The following is a 19990-nucleotide window of genomic DNA, read 5'->3' as shown; positions in this document are numbered from 1 at the left end:
TGGGTTAAACAGTGGTGCTCTACAACAGATACTACACTTAGATATAAGTTTGAAGCAACACAAGGGATGGTAAAGGGAAAAATAATGTCTGTGCCAGTAAGACAGACGGACAGTGAGAATGCCAGAGGGACAAACAGATGCTGGCAGTGCCACACACATAAATACTGGGAATAAACATTTAGACATATGAGACCAAGTGTGCGCTAAATTGTGTGTAAATAATTGTCCTTTTGTAGCACATGGTGTGCAGAACAGGTCTGTAAGCAACAATATTTCTATTTCTTTCCAGATGACAAAAAAAGCTTCCATTTGTTTTTAAAAAATCTATGAAAAATGCAGAATAGCTTCAACTTCAGCATAACAGATATGACAAATACAAGACTGTATGCATGATGCTCTGATTATTCTCATACCTCTCTGATCAGCTCTATGGTTTCAGGGTGCAAACAGAGCTGACTCTTTTTGTGTAACACTTCAGCACAACAGATATGACAAATACAAGACTGTATGCATGATGCTCTGATTATTCTCATACCTCTCTGATCAGCTCTATGGTTTCAGGGTGCAAACAGAGCTGACTATACGCTCTCTTTTTGTTTAACACTTCAGCACAACAGATATGACAAATACAAGACTGTATGCATGATGCTCTGATTATTCTCATACCTCTCTGATCAGCTCTATGGTTTTGGGGTGCAAACAGAGCTGACTCTTTTTGTGTAACACTTCAGCATAACAGATATGACAAATACAAGACTGTATGCTTGATGCTCTGATTATTCTCATACCTCTCTGATCAGCTCTATGGTTTCAGGGTGCAAACAGAGCTGACTATACGCTCTCTTTTTGTTTAACACTTCAGCACAACAGATATGACAAATACAAGACTGTATGCATGATGCTCTGATTATTCTCATACCTCTCTGATCAGCTCTATGGTTTCAGGGTGCAAACAGAGCTGACTATACGCTCTCTTTTTGTTTAACACTTCAGCACAACAGATATGACAAATACAAGACTGTATGCATGATGCTCTGATTATTCTCATACCTCTCTGATCAACTCTATGGTTTTGGGGTGCAAACAGAGCTGACTCTTTTTGTTTAACACTTCAGCTGCCAGAGAAGGCTACAATATGATAATGTATGGCAATACGTTTGGTAGTTAATCCCTTTCCTTTTATTTTGTAAAATATCCTTGCTGTTTAAGCTACTCAGTCACATTCGCTGTGATCCTTAGCAACTACCCCCAGACATCTGACACCCTGTAGCCCTCATATAAAAGTATACTGGGCAATGCACAAGCTTTTTACTGAGATATATCTACTGAGGCCAAAACAGACCAGTAGCATCGCCTCTGTAAAGGTTTTAGTTATAGTTTATATTTATTCTGTTTTATGGTATATAATATTCTAATCTTCGCTTTTATTTTTATGTAGCACTAGCTGATTTTATGGAGTTGTACACAGATTTTTTTAAAAAATAAATAAAAATCCTGCAAACTCACTGTGGTTTTAGGAGGCTCGTTTTATCTGTATTTTCCTCAGGAGATAACATAGCAAAGTAAAATATTATACTGAATGTACTTTTACGTGGGAACTGATTATATAGTAAATTGTGCAATGGAAGAACAGAAAGAGGCACAGAGTTAAAAATATCCTATATACAGCAAAGCTTATGCATAAAGAAGAAGTGTGAGTGATGCTACAAAATCACTTTACATCAACATGAAGTCAAATCTATGTGGGATCTGGACCATGTAGGATATTCTGGAGTCAATCTTTTGTACAGCTTCATTTACTACTCCTCACAGTCTGGTATTGCTTGACTAAGACATCATGCAACATTAGTAGATTTTTTTTTACTAGCTTTGGAACCAGGAAGGATCTGGAAGGCACTTGACAAAAAGGAAGAAACTGTGGACTAATACAGTTGAAGTGTATTTTGGTTGTGAACATTTTCAGTCAAATTCTCACATGATTAATGGCATGAAGTAATAATAGTCTCAGATACTGCAAGACTTAGCACCCATTTTTTTTCTCAGGATGATGAAAAATGAAATAAGCAGGTAATAAATCAGCTTTATCCTCAAAATTAAAACAATACACAGATAAATCATTGAATCACTTAATCCATTGTTTCTCAACCTGCGGCCCTAAGGTACCCCCAACAGACCAGGTTTTTCATTATAGCTGAACCAGTGCACAGGTGAAATAATTAGCTGATGAGTGAGAGCAGGTTAGTAACCATAGTTACTGATCAGCTGATTACTTCATCTGTGCACTGATTCAGCTGTAATGGAAACCTGGCCTGTTGGGGGTACTTGAGAAACACTGACTTAATCAGTTGGGATGTTTTAGAATAGCTGAAAATACCAGAATGACCTAGGGCTTCATTATCCCAAAATCACTGGCATGCAGAGAAATCTTGCTAACCTTTTTTGTTTTCACGTTATATATTGTGACGTAGGTGTTTCTCATTTACATCCAGAACCTGATTAGCGAGAAACAGATCTGAAGCTAAAATTGACCTTTCTAGAAGTCTTTGAGGTTTCTCACAGTACTCACAAGACTTCTTAGATAATCTCGCCAGACCTGAGAGTTTTCAAGAATTGGGCCCTTAGTCACATGTACTAATCTAGGGTTTTTGCGCCTAATCTGACCAATCTGAGGGTCCCAAGAACCATAGTTAAGACACTTTGACTTAAGAAGGCTCATTGAGGGTATAGCTTTGCAAACACTCTTCCTAAGAAGTTCCAACCATGAGGAGCCAGAAATGAACATTTCCAAAGTGATAATGATGGAGAATACGAGACAGAACAGTGACTCGCCAAACAGAAACAAGGACGATGCCAGACAGACAAGTACTTTGGAGAAACAGAAGTGACTCTTCTGCGCTCCAGTGGGACAAAGCTGAAGATGCCAAAAACAGGGGGTGCCAAGACGATGTGTACTGGCACTGCCAGAGTGGGGGAGAGCGCCATGCATCCTGTACCTATTAGAGCGCATTGTCAGTGACAGACTATTGCTGCTGGGGTGGAAAAATTAAGTTTTATCCTATGATCAATAGCGTCTTTGTATTGGCAATTTCAAGCTTTGATTTACTGCTTTGATAGACAAGTTCATATAACATTATAGGGAACCCAGGCGCCAATAAGCCTGATATAATTATTATAGTCTTTAAGGACACACTCACCACAGGTATTCTGCAGATGTTAAAGGAAAATTAAAGTCACATTTTCTGTATTTTATTTAAAGAAGGCCATTTTTTAAAAAAATTTTTGTAAAATAGATGTTCCTGAACTGAGGATATAAAATACTTTTGTTTTTATGTTTGTGGAACCGCTACTATTCACCAATAGAGCTGTGGGCATTGCCCTTTTGGGTCAGTGAGCTTCTATCTCATTAACCAATGTTGCACAAAAACAAACTTTCTGATGGTTTCAGAATAAAAATAAACAGGTTTCACTTTTTAACAGAAATATTTTAACAACTGCAAAACCCAAAGTTGATTATATTATAATCACCCAAATTCTCATAATCACTATCCACCAATACAGCTGTCGGAGCAATTTGTCCCTAGGAGCATGCACTTTCTAATATCAATTTAAACAGCTATAATTTTTTTATTTTTCTATTGTAAGCAGGTTTAATTGCTGCTCTTTTTGTGCATAACAGAACAATTTTAGCTGGTATCAAGTTGCTGAATTCTTACTGGAAATAACAATCAGCACTAGGTGTTTGTTAGACTGTTATCTTCATTTGCACAATAAATAAACATGTTTTGCCCTTTATATCTATATTAGTTTGCAATGTCATTGACAGGCACTTCATGCTAGGCTTTTGAAAGTGAGACTGTCATTTTAACCCCTTCACTGATGTACTCTCTGGCAGTGAAAGGGGTTAAAGCATTTGTTTTCTTTTGCGCATCAAGTAGTTTATAAAAAAAAACAACATACAAATCCACAAAGAAAAGAATCTGAACCCTGTCAAAAATGCAAAACCTAACAGATCTGTAAAGCTGAAAAGCTAAGCTGCCTTAAATGATGCGTTTTCATTCACTCATAACCACAACAGCAAATCAAACCCACTGTAAATCAGAGAATAAAACATAAAAGCTGAAACATCATCAAAATAATCATAAATTTGTTACAGGACGGTGTTGGCGCCCGGCCACCAAAATCTCATTTTAACCCAGTCGCTGTCGTTAAACAATTTCCCTGTATAATTTTATTAAACACTGTTTATTTTAGGTATTCCTCTGCATTCTTATCTTTTTTTTAAACCTGTGGTCTTAGGAGGGAAAACGCGCAGCATAGAATGATCCAGCTTATCCCCCATTAACCCTTTCCATAAACCTCAGGGAATAGAATTGTTCAAACATCGTATATTGGGCCTGTGCCGTGAATCACTCTCCTGCCGTCATCCAACCAGAGAGTTTGGCTACATCATCTTGACACATAATTATCTCCCAACTTCTTAATCATCCGTGCCGCGGCAACTGTCTAATGAATGTAGCAGCAAAGATGACAGAGGAGGATGTTTAAGGTGGCTGATAGGAGGCAAAGATATTTCACCTTATATACGGTGAACAAAACTAGCACAAATCTGGCTGGTTAAATGCACAGGAAAAGGAGATTTTGTTGTATTGATCTCAGAGAAAAATCCCAGAGAAATGTACTCAGTAGGCTGTAAGATCTTTTAAAGGCATTTTAATATGTTTATATCTAAAAAAGGAAATTCTAAAATGTATTAAAGGGACATACTGTATACTGGTGTATACTGTCCCTTTAAAGATTTGTTATACAACTGATATTTCTATACTGAAATAAATCTCCCACTTTTTTGTTTTTATACCTGTGAGGCTGTTACTGTCTGTACTAATAGAGTAGTGGGAGATTTACTTATCAGCCAGTGAGATATTAGTCCTTAAGGCCCAGTTATATACAGGCAAATACTTCCTGTTAGCTTGAAGATAAAAATAAATACAGTTATAATGGCCTTTTGTTTAGTAAAAATGATGTTTAACATGCTTAAATAGTGCTCTTTTATACACACTGTAGAATTTTACTATCAATGGATATCTTTACAAATTAACTCAGAATTAAATTTCCTATAAATTGCTTAAAGAACCATTAAATATGGTAGAATTGTCTAACCAACAAATGCATAATAAACAGACAATGCAATAGAACTTACTCTGAATTATAAATCAGCAGCAGATTTTTTTAATGACAAATTTAAAAATGTCTTCCATAACCCCGCCCCCTCTCGTTACAGCCATCAGCCAATCACAGACTCATATACCTACACACTATGAACTCTTGCACATGCTCAGTAGGAGCTAGTGCCTCAGTAAGTGGGCATATACAAGGATACACAATTTTATTATTAAAGGGGCAGTCTAGGCACAAATAAACTTTTATGATTCAGATAGGGCATGTAATTTTAAACAACTTTCCAAATTTATCATCAAATATGCTAATTTTTAAGCCCTTGAAGGCCGCCTCTGCATTTTGACAGTTTTTCACAGCTTGACAGCGCTAGTTCTCGTGTGCCATATAGATAACATTGTGCTCACACCTGTGGAGTTACTGATTGGCTAAAATGCAAATCTGTCAAAATAACTAAGGGAGCAGTCTGCAGAGGCTTAGATACAAGGTAATCACAGAGGTAAAAAGTATATTAATGTAACTGAGATAAGGGGCAGTCTGCAGAGCTTAGATACAAGGTAATCACAGAGGTAAAAAGTATATTAATATAACTGAGATAAGGAGCAGTCTGCAGAGCTTAGATACAGGGTAATCACAGAGGTAAAACGTGTATTAATATAACTGAGATAAGGGGCAGTCTGCAGAGGCTTAGATACAAGGTAATCACAGAGGTAAAAAGTATATTAATATAACTGAGATAAGGGGCAGTCTGCAGAGGCTTAGATACAAGGTAATCACAGAGGTAAAAAGTATATTAATGTAACTGAGATAAGGGGCAATCTGCAGAGGCTTAGATACAAGGTAATCACAGAGGTAAAACGTGTATTAATATAACTGATAAGGGGCAGTCTGCAGAGGCTTAGATACAAGGTAATCACAGAGGTAAAAAGTATATTAATATAACTGAGATAAGGGGCATTCTGCAGAGGCTTAGATACAAGGTAATCACAGAGGTAAAAAGTATATTAATATAACTGAGATAAGGGGGCAGTCTGCAGAGGCTTAGATACAAGGTAATCACAGAGGTAAAAAGTATATTAATATAACTGAGATAAGGGGGCAGTCTGCAGAGGCTTAGATACAAGGTAATCACAGAGGTAAAAAGTATATTAATATAACTGAGATAAGGGGCCAGTCTGCAGAGCTTAGATACAAGGTAATCACAGAGGTAAAAAGTGTATTAATATAACTGAGATAAGGAGCAGTCTGCAGAGGCTTAGATACAGGGTAATCACAGAGGTAAAAAGTGTATTAATATAACTGAGATAAGGGGCAGTCTGCAGAGGCTTAGATACAAAGTAACCACAGAGGTAAAAAGTATATTAATATAACTGAGATAAGGGGCAGTCTGCAGAGGCTTAGATACAAAGTAACCACAGAGGTAAAAAGTATATTAATATAACTGAGATAAGGGGCAGTCTGCAGAGGCTTAGATACAAAGTAACCACAGAGGTAAAAAGTATATTAATATAACTGAGATAAGGGGCAGTCTGCAGAGGCTTAGATACAAAGTAACCACAGAGGTAAAAAGTATATTAATATAACTGAGATAAGGGGCAGTCTGCAGAGGCTTAGATACAAAGTAACCACAGAGGTAAAAAGTGTATTAATATAACAGTGTTGGTATTGTATAAAGTGTAAATGGGTAATAAAGGGATTATCTATCTTTTATAAAGCTAAGAGATGAAGACTACACTAAATATGCAGCAAAGGCATGCTGTTGATTTAAAGGTACATATTGTGAATTCATTTCTGGTGTGTATTGTTTGTTTGTAGAACAATTCCAGACTTAAGTTTCTTGAAAAATCATTGCATTAAATTGACATTAAACATGACATACATTTCATGCACCTCCCTCTAATTATAGGTGCTGACACTATAGAACCTAAGTTACACTGCAGGTATCTGAAGAAGTGTTACTGCCCATGAGTAAACACGTCAACACTAAAATGCTGATGGAGGTAGGAAAAAACTTCAATGCCATGCATATAAAATGTGATATATGTCCCTTTAATGGCAGGTTATTTTTGCTGAGTTTGGACTAGAATATAGGGATGTGGTAGGAAGAATATTATATATTTAATGCTATTACGAAGTAAACCATTTTGTTCTCTTTAGATGGGTCCCTTGGTTCTTAAACATAGACAGTTTATTTTAGCTGTATTATCTGCAGAAGGCTATGGTAACAAGCCAGGCATTACCACTAAATTCCACAACCAGTTTATATCACCCAAATTCTGCCAGACCAGGATAATTGTAACGTCTGAACCTTCACTTACTGAACCTCAAGTCTTAGAACTAACATTTCAAACAACAATCCAAAACTAGAAGTCAACATTTGCTCATTAGTCTCAATTAAATGTTAAAACGCCTGTTCTTGCTGATGCTGAGTCACTGCTGAGAGATGATGGAGGCGGTGTATGGAGGGGGAGGTTTGCAATACAGTCACTAAATACAGGGGCTTACAGAGGAAAGCGTTTTTAGTAAATGTTTGCACTGAGATAATTGTATCAAGGAATCACAAAATGGGACCTTCCTACACAAACAAAGTCTATGACAACCAGCAGGGGACCGGGGGTTGGTAGGTGGTCAGACCCCATATGTCCACATCAAACTTCAGTTCAGATCCAAGGGCCATTATAGTCTCAAAATGACCTGCTCTAATTTGTTAAATATTGTAATTTTATCACTAGTGATGCTTCAACACCATGTGTTTAACCCTTGCTGGGTTGTGCGATTACTTTAGCACTGCAGATTGAGTCAGCCGCAGATTCCACTCAGGACCATCAGTGCTCTACGAGTCCCATGTGGTATTTTAACTATGTACTTAACCACTTTGCTAGTTGCTAGAGATAAAATGACATGCTCTAACGAATTTGAACATGCAGTTATATCACTTTCATTGCCCTATTCTATTACATCAATTTTACTGTATAGTCAGTTGAAATACAAGACTGTCCCATTCCATTTAGACCAATTCACAACCCTTTGCACAAAATTAAAGGGACATGAAACCCAAAATGTATCTTCATGACTTAGATAGAGCATACAATTTTAAACAACTTTCTTATTTACTTCTATTACCAAATATTCTTTGTTCTCTTGGTATCTTTTGTTGAAAAGCATGGGCATAAGCTCAGGAGCGTGCACATGTCTGGAGTACTATATAGCAGCAGTTTTACAGGAATATTATCCATTTGCATGAGCACTATTTCCTGCCATGTAGTGCACCAGATGCTACCTAGGTATCTCTTCAACACAAAATATCATGGGAACAAAGCACATTTGGTAATAGAAGTATGTGCTGTCTGAATCACAAAAGAACGTATTTGTGTTTCCTATGCGTTTAACACAAATAATCACAAAGAAATCTAAAACACTGGGTATGATCAGTAAATGATTAAGCAGATGATGCTAAGTCAGATAAAAATAATGTATTGTTCTGCTTAATACAATAAAAAGTTAGGAATATTAATCAAGTGCACTGGATACCAACTTGTTGTCACAATAACATGCTGAAGTGTCACTTGTAAGGTTTTATGACACCGAGGAGCACAATGTATCTATTTCACAGGCCACAAAAGCAAAATCTGTTACTAAATAAGCTATGAAGTTGTCGTGTGATCCGTCTAATGATATCAGCAAACTGCTCAGACATGAAAGACTCTGGAATCAGAGCTGTTTTTCCCAGCATAAGGGCGATGTATAGGAGCAATTCCTAATGCTAAATCTGATATGTTCCCAGAGCATATGGTCAGCATAGCCTTGAAATCAGACTCTGTGCTTTATAGAGGGAAAAGAAGATCTCTCTTCTACTGTACCTTCATCGCGTTTCCTCTTTTCGCCATTCGAACGAGGGATACCCAGGATCCCATTAATAGAATAAGAGCCTACAGGATCGTTGGAAGCGTTGGAAACGGGAGGTGATGCTGTGCTAGGAACTGAACAGAGGAAGAAAAATCAGAGTTTGAGAACAAGGAGAAAAAATGTGGACAACACTTTGTCTTTTTAATTCTAAAATCCCCAGAAATAACTCATCTAGGGAAAATGAATGCAATAGAAGGGTTGTACATGAAAAAGCACTATTGTATCATGTTAAATGGATAGAAAATAAAATGTGTATGGGAGCATTTGCAATATATTCCATTAGCAAAAATACTTCTAGTAAAAGTTATTCTTCTTTCTCTGCGGCATATGTGCATATGCTGTGAGGGCCGTGCACCTGTTTTTAAACACTACGCCTGCTCAGAGATCTGGCAACACTGTGTATTTTATCTGAAGACATAATTTGTGTCATGCAAACTACTGCTGATAATATGAGAAGGTGTAGGGCTTGAATATTGGTGCCAACACAGCATATGTGTGTATGCCACAGAGAAACAGTACAAATACTAAAAAGTACTAATAGAAGTATATTGCAAAAATGCTTCGTTTTCACATTGAAATGCAACATGCACATTTTATGTTTGGCCTTTTTAACCCTTAAAATAGTTTTTACATGAGATTAAAAAAAAAAACAAATAGAAAAAAGCTGATTATTGTGAAAGTAACAGGAAGTGCGTGTTTGTGTTCACTGGCTGATTAGCAAACATCTCCCTATTGGTAGATAGTGACACACCCCACAAGCATAGAAGCTATTTTTTACAATAAGTAAATACATAAAAACCTAAAAACTATAAAAAAAATTAAAATACCCTCTTTTAAATAGAAAAAAAGGAAAAAAATTTCCTTTAATGTTTTTTAACCCCTTTTTTTCCCCAGAGAGCATTGTACAAGCATCATCATACACCATAACTTATCTGAAAAGGTGCCAACCTTATGTTTAGTTATTTATTTATCTGATTTAATTTGCTTTAAGAGAGCTGTAAGCTGTAGGTTTTACAAAGTAACTTCTATTGCGCCACCTAATCACAAAATGTAATCAGATTTCAAGTGATCAAACATTTTCAACTCATATTTATACAAAAATGTATAGAAGGGTCCTGATAGTTTTTGCTTTTTTCATAATCTACTTCTCCCATTCTATTATTATCATTATTAATATCATTATTATTAGCATTATTATTAGCATTATTATTATTATTAGCATTAATTAAAGATATAAACCTATTAATAATCGTAGTGTTTGTAAGTGACGCTATCATGGTGACACAGTTGCCCAATTTCTACATTTCGAGTGATTCATTCTTGGGGAAAACATAATTTATTCCATTGACATCATTTTTTTCAGGAAGTGAAAGATGTTTCATATTTTCAATTAAATTTCTAGTCAATAGGAGGCAACTTTAGTGCTTTCTTGATGCAACAATAAGGAAATACAGGACTTTCATCTCCATTCAACAGTATGAAGTCATCATCTTTATAAGTGATTTATTTTACCGGTTATTCATTATCACAAGGTGTTTTTTAACCTCTTACACAACTATGTTCAGTATCACCAAAAGCTGGATGTCACACGGCACAAACAAGGTTAGTTATTACCTGATCTTCTCGGCCACATGGACGCACATAAATTAATTTAAAGGTTTTTCTTGAGTTTCAAAACATTTAAAGGGACGCAGAAATGAAATATAAACTTTCATGAATCAGCTAATGGACACAAATTATATAACAACTAATTCTATTGTCAAAATGACCTCTTTCTCTTAGTCTCCTTTGATTAAACTTAGCTCCTTACAATAAGAGCATGTTTATTTGCTCTTATAATGCACAAGTCACGTGCACACTCTTTAGCCTACCTCAGTATGCTTTCGTGGAAAGGAGCTAAATTTAAATAAAGATTGGCAAGAAAATAAGTATAATTTGTAAACAGGATTTTTTTAAAGCTCATATATAGGGGTAAATGTATTAATGTGCGAGCGGACATGATACGATGTAGCATATCATGTCTGCCGCACATCGATAAATGCAGAAAGCATACGATGTCTGCATTTATCATTGCACCAGCCGTTCTTGTGAACGGCTGGTGCAATGCCGCCCCCTGCAGATTTGCGGCCAATCGGCCGTTAGCAGGGGATGTCAATCAACCCAATCGTATTCGATCGGGTTCATTTTTGTCTGCCGTACCAGAGCAGGCGGACACGTTATGGAGCAACGGTCTATACAGAGCTTGATAAATTGACCCCATAGGGTTTTTCTTCACTGTTTTTTTCCCACTGTTCCACTAGTTTTGGTAGCTTATGAAAATGCAGTAAATGAGTAAAAAAAAAAAAAGTGGGCTAGTAAATTTTAACCACATGACTAGTAAACTATAGTGATATTTTTCCACCCATCTACATATATGAGTTTTACGTCTCTTTAACCTGTGCTAAAAGCTAATTAAGAAAATCAGAATACAGCCGCCACTGGACACGATGCACTGCAATATCAGAAAGCTCAGTATTGTCACTATAATCAGGAAATGACTGTAAAAAAACATTATTACACCCCAAGCTGTGTAAAAATACTAAATAACAGAAATACCTAGAGCCCTGGACAGATCACATTTCCCAAACACTTTATCTGAGCCTAAGAGCTTCTGAATACCAAGTTACACCATCTGTAGCAGGGAAGGTCAGAAGTCTTATGTTCAACTGAAAATTCTGAACTTTGCTCATAGCAACAAGTCAGATATTGCAATTGAATTACCGATAGTGTGCCCTGGTGCGCTTACTGGCGTTCCTGATCCGTCTGGAGTAGGGTGGAACGGTTGCTGTACTTTCGTTCTGATGATCCTAAAACACAAAGATGCAATTACTACCCCCAATATCAAACACCGCTGTACAATAAGGCTTTTCTTTATATTATATAATTTATCATTTTGATTTCCTTTTCTGTTAGTGGCAACATTCCCAACATAATATAATACATCATAAAATCAGGTGGCACAGTAGTTGGACCATTCTAATGTATATACATACATAGAGATGAGGTGATGAAGATATGGCCAATGAATGGAACATACACATGTATGCATGCACCTGATTGGCTCGCTGGCTGTATCACCTTTTGGAGTAGCACAAGAGCATAACATTGGCTATGTATTTAAGTGAGCTTGTTGTAAGCTCACTTTTTTCGCTCTTGTTTAATTATATATAACAGTTTTTTGTAGATGTCACCACCCCAATAATCCATTCATTTTGTATTGATTCATTTTTTATTGGATTTAATGTGTTTCTAATATTCAAAGCACTGTCCTCCATCTTAGCTGTCTCTTTAGAGCCATATTAGTCTCGCCTGCTTATCAGTGTTGATATTCCCCAGTGTGACAAATCTAGTGACTGTTAAGTGAAACTTAAAGGGACACTCAAGTCAAAATTAAACTTTTATGATTCAGAGAGAGCAGCAATTTTAAACAACTTTTCCAATTTACCTCCATTAACAAAATGAGCTCAGTCTTTTTATATTTACACTTTTTGAGTCAGCAGCTCCTACTGAGCATGTGCAAGAATTCACAGACTATATGTATATGCAATTGTGATTGGCTGATGATTGTCACATGATACAGGAGTGGAAATATAAATCACTTTGACATTTGTCAGAAAACAATCTACTACTCATTTGAAATTCAGACTAAGTGCTATTGCATTGTCTTTTTATCATGTATTTGTTGTTTATGCAAATCTACTGCATTTACTGGTCCTTTAAAGTGCCATAAAATATGTTGAGATATTTGCATATCCTGAAAGGACTAATTAAGTAAAAATAGTTTGCATTAAAAAATTGTTTACAAATAAGCAAACTTAGTTACATAGCCATGCTGTCTGGAGTAGTCTGATCCACCCCCCTTATCAGTGTTTAGCATCAGAAACACAGGCACAAGGTTCAGACCACTTTATTTTAGAAAATATTGACAGACCGACGCACTGTGAACCTGACGAACCCAAACAGACAATTTCTCGTTGGCCTGACGATCTTTTGAATATTGGGGGCCATACAATGAAGCTAAGTATTGTGCTCAGCATATACTGGGTGTGTATTCTGCATACAATTCCCTATTTTATGCACTGAATTGGGTATTAAAAGCCAGCAGTGCTTTGATGTATTGGTGTTGGTTTTGTAAGATCTCTGTAAATTGCATTAGCACTCGAAAGCAAACAGACCCACTTCTCTGCAGTCCTGGTCAGACCAACTCTAATACAATACATGAGAGCAGCTCCACATCTCTGTATAAAGCTCTGGGAACTGGTACTTTACAGCACTTTATCAATAGATAACCTGTTGTCCGTTTAACAAAGGCTACAAGACCAATAAAACATCACCTGTGTTGTTCTTTACAAGCCCCTCTTTACTACTTCCAAGGTAAATATTTCTAGTTGATGATCTACAGTCACTAAGTAGTCAAAGAAGTGTCCTGTGATAAAATGATTTTTTACATTAATGTTATTCTACAGAACTGACTCATTTAAATGGATATTAAAGTGATGGTAAACCTTAACAAATCAAATGCCATATTTTTAATCTTTGTCAGGTTATAAGCAACCAATAGTGCAATAAAAAAATGTTGAAACACACAATAGCCATCAAGGCAATTGCACTGACCCATGAGAATAAAATTCCATTTTAATATACTTAAAAAATAGATGTATGATAAAACATTCAGCTTTATTGTTGATAAACTATAAAAATGTTTGCAACAGATTTGTACCTTACTAATAAAAAGTTTTAAGTTACTCAAACTAAACAGAACAGCTAAAAACAGATGTACAAAATCAATAGTTAACACTACACAATGAGTTTATAACTTTTTAAAAGTATCTATCATCTATCTATCTATCTATCTATCTATCTATCTATCTGTCTCTACCCGAAATCTATCTATCATCTATCTCTCTATATATCCAACATCTATCTATCTATCTATCTATCTATCTATCTGTCTGTCTGTCTGTCTGTCTGTCTGTCTGTCTATCTATCTATCTATCTATCTATATATCTTTCTATCTACCCAGCCTCTTCTATCTATCTACCTATCTATCATCTATCTAGTTATTATCTATCTATCTATCTATCTATCTTTCTATCTATCTGTCTCTCTGTCTATGTATCTTAGTCTGTCTATCCTATGTATATGCTTTTCTTTATTTGAGACACAGTGGTAAAACATATGTTTTTAAGCTAATTTCTTCTCTTTAGTCTTATTCTATAATACAATTTAAATGTTTTATCTATTCAGTTGTGTCTAAAAAAAAAAGTAATTTGCCAAAGATTGATTGTTTTTTTTAAAAAAAGCTGTGATTGTGTACAATATGTTTCATCTAAGGGGTTACCCTTAACCAAACCCCTAATCAGGGGCGGACTAATCAGCCGGGGACCTGGACCAAGGGCCCAGCATGTAGGGGGACCCACAAATGGCATCTCCATGGCTCCTGGTGTGCTGCTTAAGCTGGGGTTGACAGCTGTCCTATCAGTAACTAAGCAGTTAAGTGTGGGTTTAGTGAGGGGCCTGGCCCCTGAATGGGGGCCTTGTGCCAGGATGTGGGGACTCTTGCATCGGGGGCCTAGAGTGAGGGGGTCCTGTCGGGGGTCTGTCGCTGTGAGGACCATGGAGTGTGGGGTCTGGCCCTGGAGGTTGGGGGACCTGTCTCTGGCCCTTGACGCTGGGGGTACTGGCCCTTGAGGTTGGGGGGCCTGGTGAGGGCCGGACAGGGAGGCTACAATGTTAATTTGCATACATTTGGGTCAGTGTGAGACAGTGGGGGCCCTTCCCTAATTTTTGCCCGGGGGCCCTGATTGGTCTCAGTACGCCCCTGCCCCTAATACTAAACACTAACCCCCTAACTCTGCCCCTAAAGCTTGTATACCGGGCACTAGATCATATAAATCATGTAACATATACAAATAGCGCAAATATATACGTGTTTTGTCCATGCACTGTTTAATTCTTTTTCTCAACTCAATGATATGATGTGACCATGTTCAAGTGACTCCGAGCTATGTAATGCATCTTATAATGCATCTTATAATGATATATTTTTACAGTCCCATGTGGGGGAAGGGGATTTCCCTCCCTAAATATTAATAAAGCGATACTGCTGACTTTCATACAGAATAATATAGGCTTTATTAACTTGATGTGAGTGCACTGCCCTTTCCAGTCTCAGAACAAAACTCTATTATATGTCAGCTTAGTTCTTTTTGCCTTCTTTAGTGCTGAGTAATTTGGGAAGTTTAATAACTGTTTTTGGGAAGCAGGTGTATTGCACACACACTCATAGATTTTATCTTAGAGTCAAATGAACAATGATTTTTGGCATAAAACTACAGTGAAACTAACGCAACTGGAAAATGAAAAATTGTTTTATGTTTATTGCATTTAGCGTGTGATTTGGAAGGCCTGAGTCCATGCCCTGCATTATAATTTCTACTGCATGTCTTATTTGCATCCTTAAATGATATTTAATTTTTTGTGTGTTTCTTTTTGGTTATTGTCTTAGGATCTTTTGAGTTCTGGCTTAAAACACCCTGAAGTGCCATAGAGAGTGTTTTTATCGATTTCACCAATGCAGTGAAACTAGACATTGGGAATGGGTGCAGCAGATTACATAGTGAGCTATAAATTATTTCTGACAGTAAAGCAATAGTGTCAGAGAGCTGAGCACAAGTCCTGTGTCACTATTAGATTCCTCTTAAGCCTGATGACACTGTTGGAAAGGTTAAATGTCTGATGGAACCGTATACCTAGAGGGCCAAGTATCCAACAGCCCAGCAAGAGATACTGGCAGCTGTATCAGTGCTTTAGGAATTTATATTTATCTTAATATTGATTGCAATTCAGGGCCCATACATTCTCTAGTAGACAGGCTGAGCTCTTAGTAACGAATGAATCCATTAAAATCTGTTTAATTCCTCCAAATAGGTAGCTATTGGATATATAACTATGTATTGTCATATCAAGGAGAAAAATGAATTTGTGTGTGTGTGTGTATATTATATATATATATATATATATATATATATATATATATGTTATTTTTGGGGGAGTGTCTTTGTATTTTTCAAACTAAATGTATGGTTTAATTTATTTATTTTTATATTATAGTTGTTCTTGTTATCTTCTGTACTTATCATCTTACCAGATATTTATTTATTATTATTTATTTATTATCAGGTATTTGTAGAGCGCCAACAGATTCTAATATATTTTGGTTAATTGTTTTTTAAGTGGTTTATTATTATTTTTTTCAATATATCATGCACAAGGCACAAATACCACACCTAACATTTTGTGCTTTTTAATAACTGTTATGTAAAAACCTTATTTACATATTATATAAAAAATTAAAATCATGTGAAGTGAAAATGTGTAACTATATAGTTAATGTTATACAGTGATTAAAAAAAGCTTTCAAAATTAGAAGATTTTTGTTCTCAGAAGCACAATCAAAATTTGGGAACCTTTCCCCGTCTTTAGATTAGATAAATAAAAGTTACTTGAACAATTGTTTATTTTATTTATTTATTAATTTATTTTTGTAAACACAGAACACTGAATGGTGGAGAAAAAAAACCACATTGAGATTTTGGGTTTAACTCATAACTGTGCAACTATCTACCAACTATCAATAGACCTGGGATCAAGTAGATCACTTTGAGAAAAATCCCCAAATCAGTTGCTCTGTGAATTCAGATTGGTTGTAAAGTTATTGTTTACATTCAACGTACATATCCCAAGTCAGTAAAACTCAGTCATTGAAAACAAAGAACCTGCTTGCTATTACATGTATAACAGGTGAACCATGCTCAAATAACTGAATTGAAATCAACTTGAGGTTGACCAATTCAAGGTCTAAACTTGGGGATTTATTGTCACATAGCCCTTACCTGCTGACTTGCTATAATTAGGGCTTAAGAACCTTTATTATTGTATTATAGACACACCAGTCAAAAAAAAAAAAAAAAAATTATATATATATATATATATATATATATATATATATATATATATATATATATATAAATTCAGACATGAAAATAAACAAATATACATATACCATTTGGTCATAATTAGTCTACGTTTTCAGTTAACAGGTTAAAAAAAAATATAAAGTACAAAAATAATTTAGTATTGCTTAAATTCTTTATAGCTAACTTTGCAATGTTTAAATTCAGAGCAAAGTCAGTTAAACCAAGAACAATAAAGTTTAAACAGACAGCATTTATTGTAAACTCCCTTTACAAGACGGTTAAACTTCAGCCTTTCTGAGAACAGGTTGAGTTTTATTTAACTTGATTCATTTCAAATTTAGCCAACTTTTGTAAATGTTTTTCTACCTTCTTAAAAAATGGCTTATATAAACATAAGACATAATATTATAATTTACTTGGCTAACACAGCAAATAAAAATGCATAAAAAGATAATAAAATATAGAATACCAAAAAAGATAGTATTAGGTTACAATATTCAGGCATCTTCTGGTTTACAACATTTGGTTGAAATTATTTATCTAAATTTTCTCTCTCTAACAGCCTGAACTCTAAGTCCTGGTATCCACTGATGTTGCCAACTGTGACTTTAAAGGGGCAGTTTACTCAAAAATGTTCTCCCCTTTAATTTGTTCCCAATGATCCACTTTACCTGCTGGAGTGTATTAAATTGTTTACAAGTATTCCCATTACCCTTATATTGCATTTGAAATAGTTTATTTAGCCTGTGGTATCCCCACCCATCCTGAAAGTTTTTGGTCTCAAGGCCAAGCCGTGTTAACACAGCCAGTAGAAGAAATTACACTCCCAGTGGGTAATAGAAGAGATAAGGTAATAAAATGTTTAATTTTCCATTGTTCTCTCCAAGTACTGGTGATTGGTTTATGGACAAATATAAGATAAAGAAGCATTTATATGTACACAATGTGATTATACCTACATGCTCAACCCATTTGATTAGGTTCAAAACACCAAACCAGCTATTTTATATACACGAATAAGCCTTAAAAAGCAAATCTCATACATTTTATACTCTGCAGCTGGTAAATAAAGTAATTGGAAACACTTTAATGAAAAAACTATTTTACAGTATACTGTCCCTTTAATGAAGATACTTGTTAATACCATCACTTAATTAATACACAGTTTTTAACAGTAATGGAAATCTGGAGACAAATGATTTTACTTCCTCTACGCCTGTGCTCAGGCCTCCCCAACAGGCCAGATTTTGAGGATATCTAAACTAGAGCACAGGTGAAATAATTAGCAGATTAGTAAACATGGCTATTTACCTGCTCTCGTCCTAGGTAATCCTGAAAATCTGCCCTGTTAGGGAGGGCTGAGTTCTACACATATTTTGTTCTTTATTCTACAAACTTAATCAATCAATCCACTACCCTTTGCTATATACAGAGGATTATGTCAGTTATAACATGCAAACTGATATCAGATAATCTGTAACACATTTTTATGAAAATAATTCCATACCTAAAATAAGGTTCCAGATTCACACTTTAGTATATGATCATATTTTGGCTCAATTAAAAAATAAAAATAATAATATGTAGAATATATACACATCTATAAGATACAGTTAGTTTTATAAGCCTTTTACACTACCATAAAAGATTAATTATTCTTCAGAACATGAATCACTTATATTTATTATATTTTAAAAAATGTATAACAAAACATTTGGGAAAATAATAGAATAATTTGGGAATTATTGCATTGCTAAAGGATGCATCAAGCAACAAATGTAACAATCCCATAGAAAGATGCAGTGGAAATTCCTGATTATTTTTATGTAAACAACAAATTCAGGGAGTCAAGCACCTGAACTAATGAAGTTTGTTTTCTTATGCATTTGCGTGTTATGGTTGATTGACTTGTAAACTATATATACAAAGATTTCCTCATTCCGCTGAGTATAGTCAGCACCTCATATCAGAAACTGGCTTAGGGATCAGTATATCTTGTGTTTAGAAGTGAGATATTCCCTGTATGTGGTTATCCAAACTAAGGGTATTGACTAACATTTTCTAAGGCTTGAGAGATGCTACTAAGGCTTGCGAGATGCTACAAGCTCTAGTCTCAATTACACACCCAGTCGGCTTTCACTAAAAAGGATGTTGAAAATCCCACCTCTACCTGATTATAAATGATTTTATATGAGTTCTTGCTGGAAACAGTATTTCATTAGATCAGCAATGACAGAATTCTGTTTTGGAATCTGAAGTTGACAACATTGATATGCAAAACATTGTTAACAGTTACTTTTATTTATTTCTGCATCTAATATAGGGTGTATTGAAATGTACTACATTTTACCTTTTTAACATTCATCCAACCTTAAAGGGACACTGAACCCAATTTTTTTCTTTCATGATTCAGATAGAGCATGACATTTTAAGCAACTTTCTAATTTACTCCTATTATCAATTTTTCATCGTTCTCTTGCTATCTTTATTTAAAAGGCAGGAATGTAGATCTTAGCAGCCAGCCCATTTTAAGTTCAGCACCCTGGATAGCGCTTGCTTATTAGAGGATTACATTTACCCACCAATGAGCAAGCATTACACAGGTTCTCAACCAAAAATGGACAGGCTGCTATGCATCACATTCCTGCTTTTTAAATAAAGATAGCAAGAGAACGAAGACAAATTGATAATTGGAGTAAATTAGAAAGTTGCTTAAAATTGTTGCTCTATCTGAATCATGAAAGAAAAAAATTGGGTTTAGTGTCACTTTAAATAAACCAACATTTTATTTTCAGACATGTGTCTTGTCTATAACTAGTGAACAAGTGTTCTGCAGTGTAAGTTATGCGCCAACATGTATTTCCTACAAGTTTGTTTATAAATGTAATAAATA

At 35.4% G+C, this 19990-nt stretch overlaps 1 protein-coding gene across 6 annotated transcripts in view; it reads right to left on the bottom strand.

The window, feature by feature from the left end:
• Positions 1-19990, bottom strand: part of PAX2 (paired box 2) — a 98013-nt gene that overhangs the window by 46809 nt on the left and 31214 nt on the right. For 5 of the 6 annotated variants that reach the window (XM_053691613.1, XM_053691609.1, XM_053691608.1 and 2 more), the window contains exons 4-5: positions 11839-11924; positions 9033-9152 (exon numbers count right to left, since the gene is read on the bottom strand). In XM_053691613.1, the coding sequence (XP_053547588.1) occupies positions 9033-9152; positions 11839-11924 (206 nt within the window). The remainder of the gene's footprint in view (positions 1-9032; positions 9153-11838; positions 11925-19990) is intronic. The other variant, XM_053691612.1, reaches the window with a different exon arrangement.

Source organism: Bombina bombina, chromosome 9 (assembly GCF_027579735.1).
Source record: "Bombina bombina isolate aBomBom1 chromosome 9, aBomBom1.pri, whole genome shotgun sequence".
NCBI lineage: Eukaryota > Metazoa > Chordata > Amphibia > Anura > Bombinatoridae > Bombina > Bombina bombina.
Note: the sequence above shows the minus strand (reverse complement) of the source record. Positions and strands in the feature narration are given on the sequence as shown.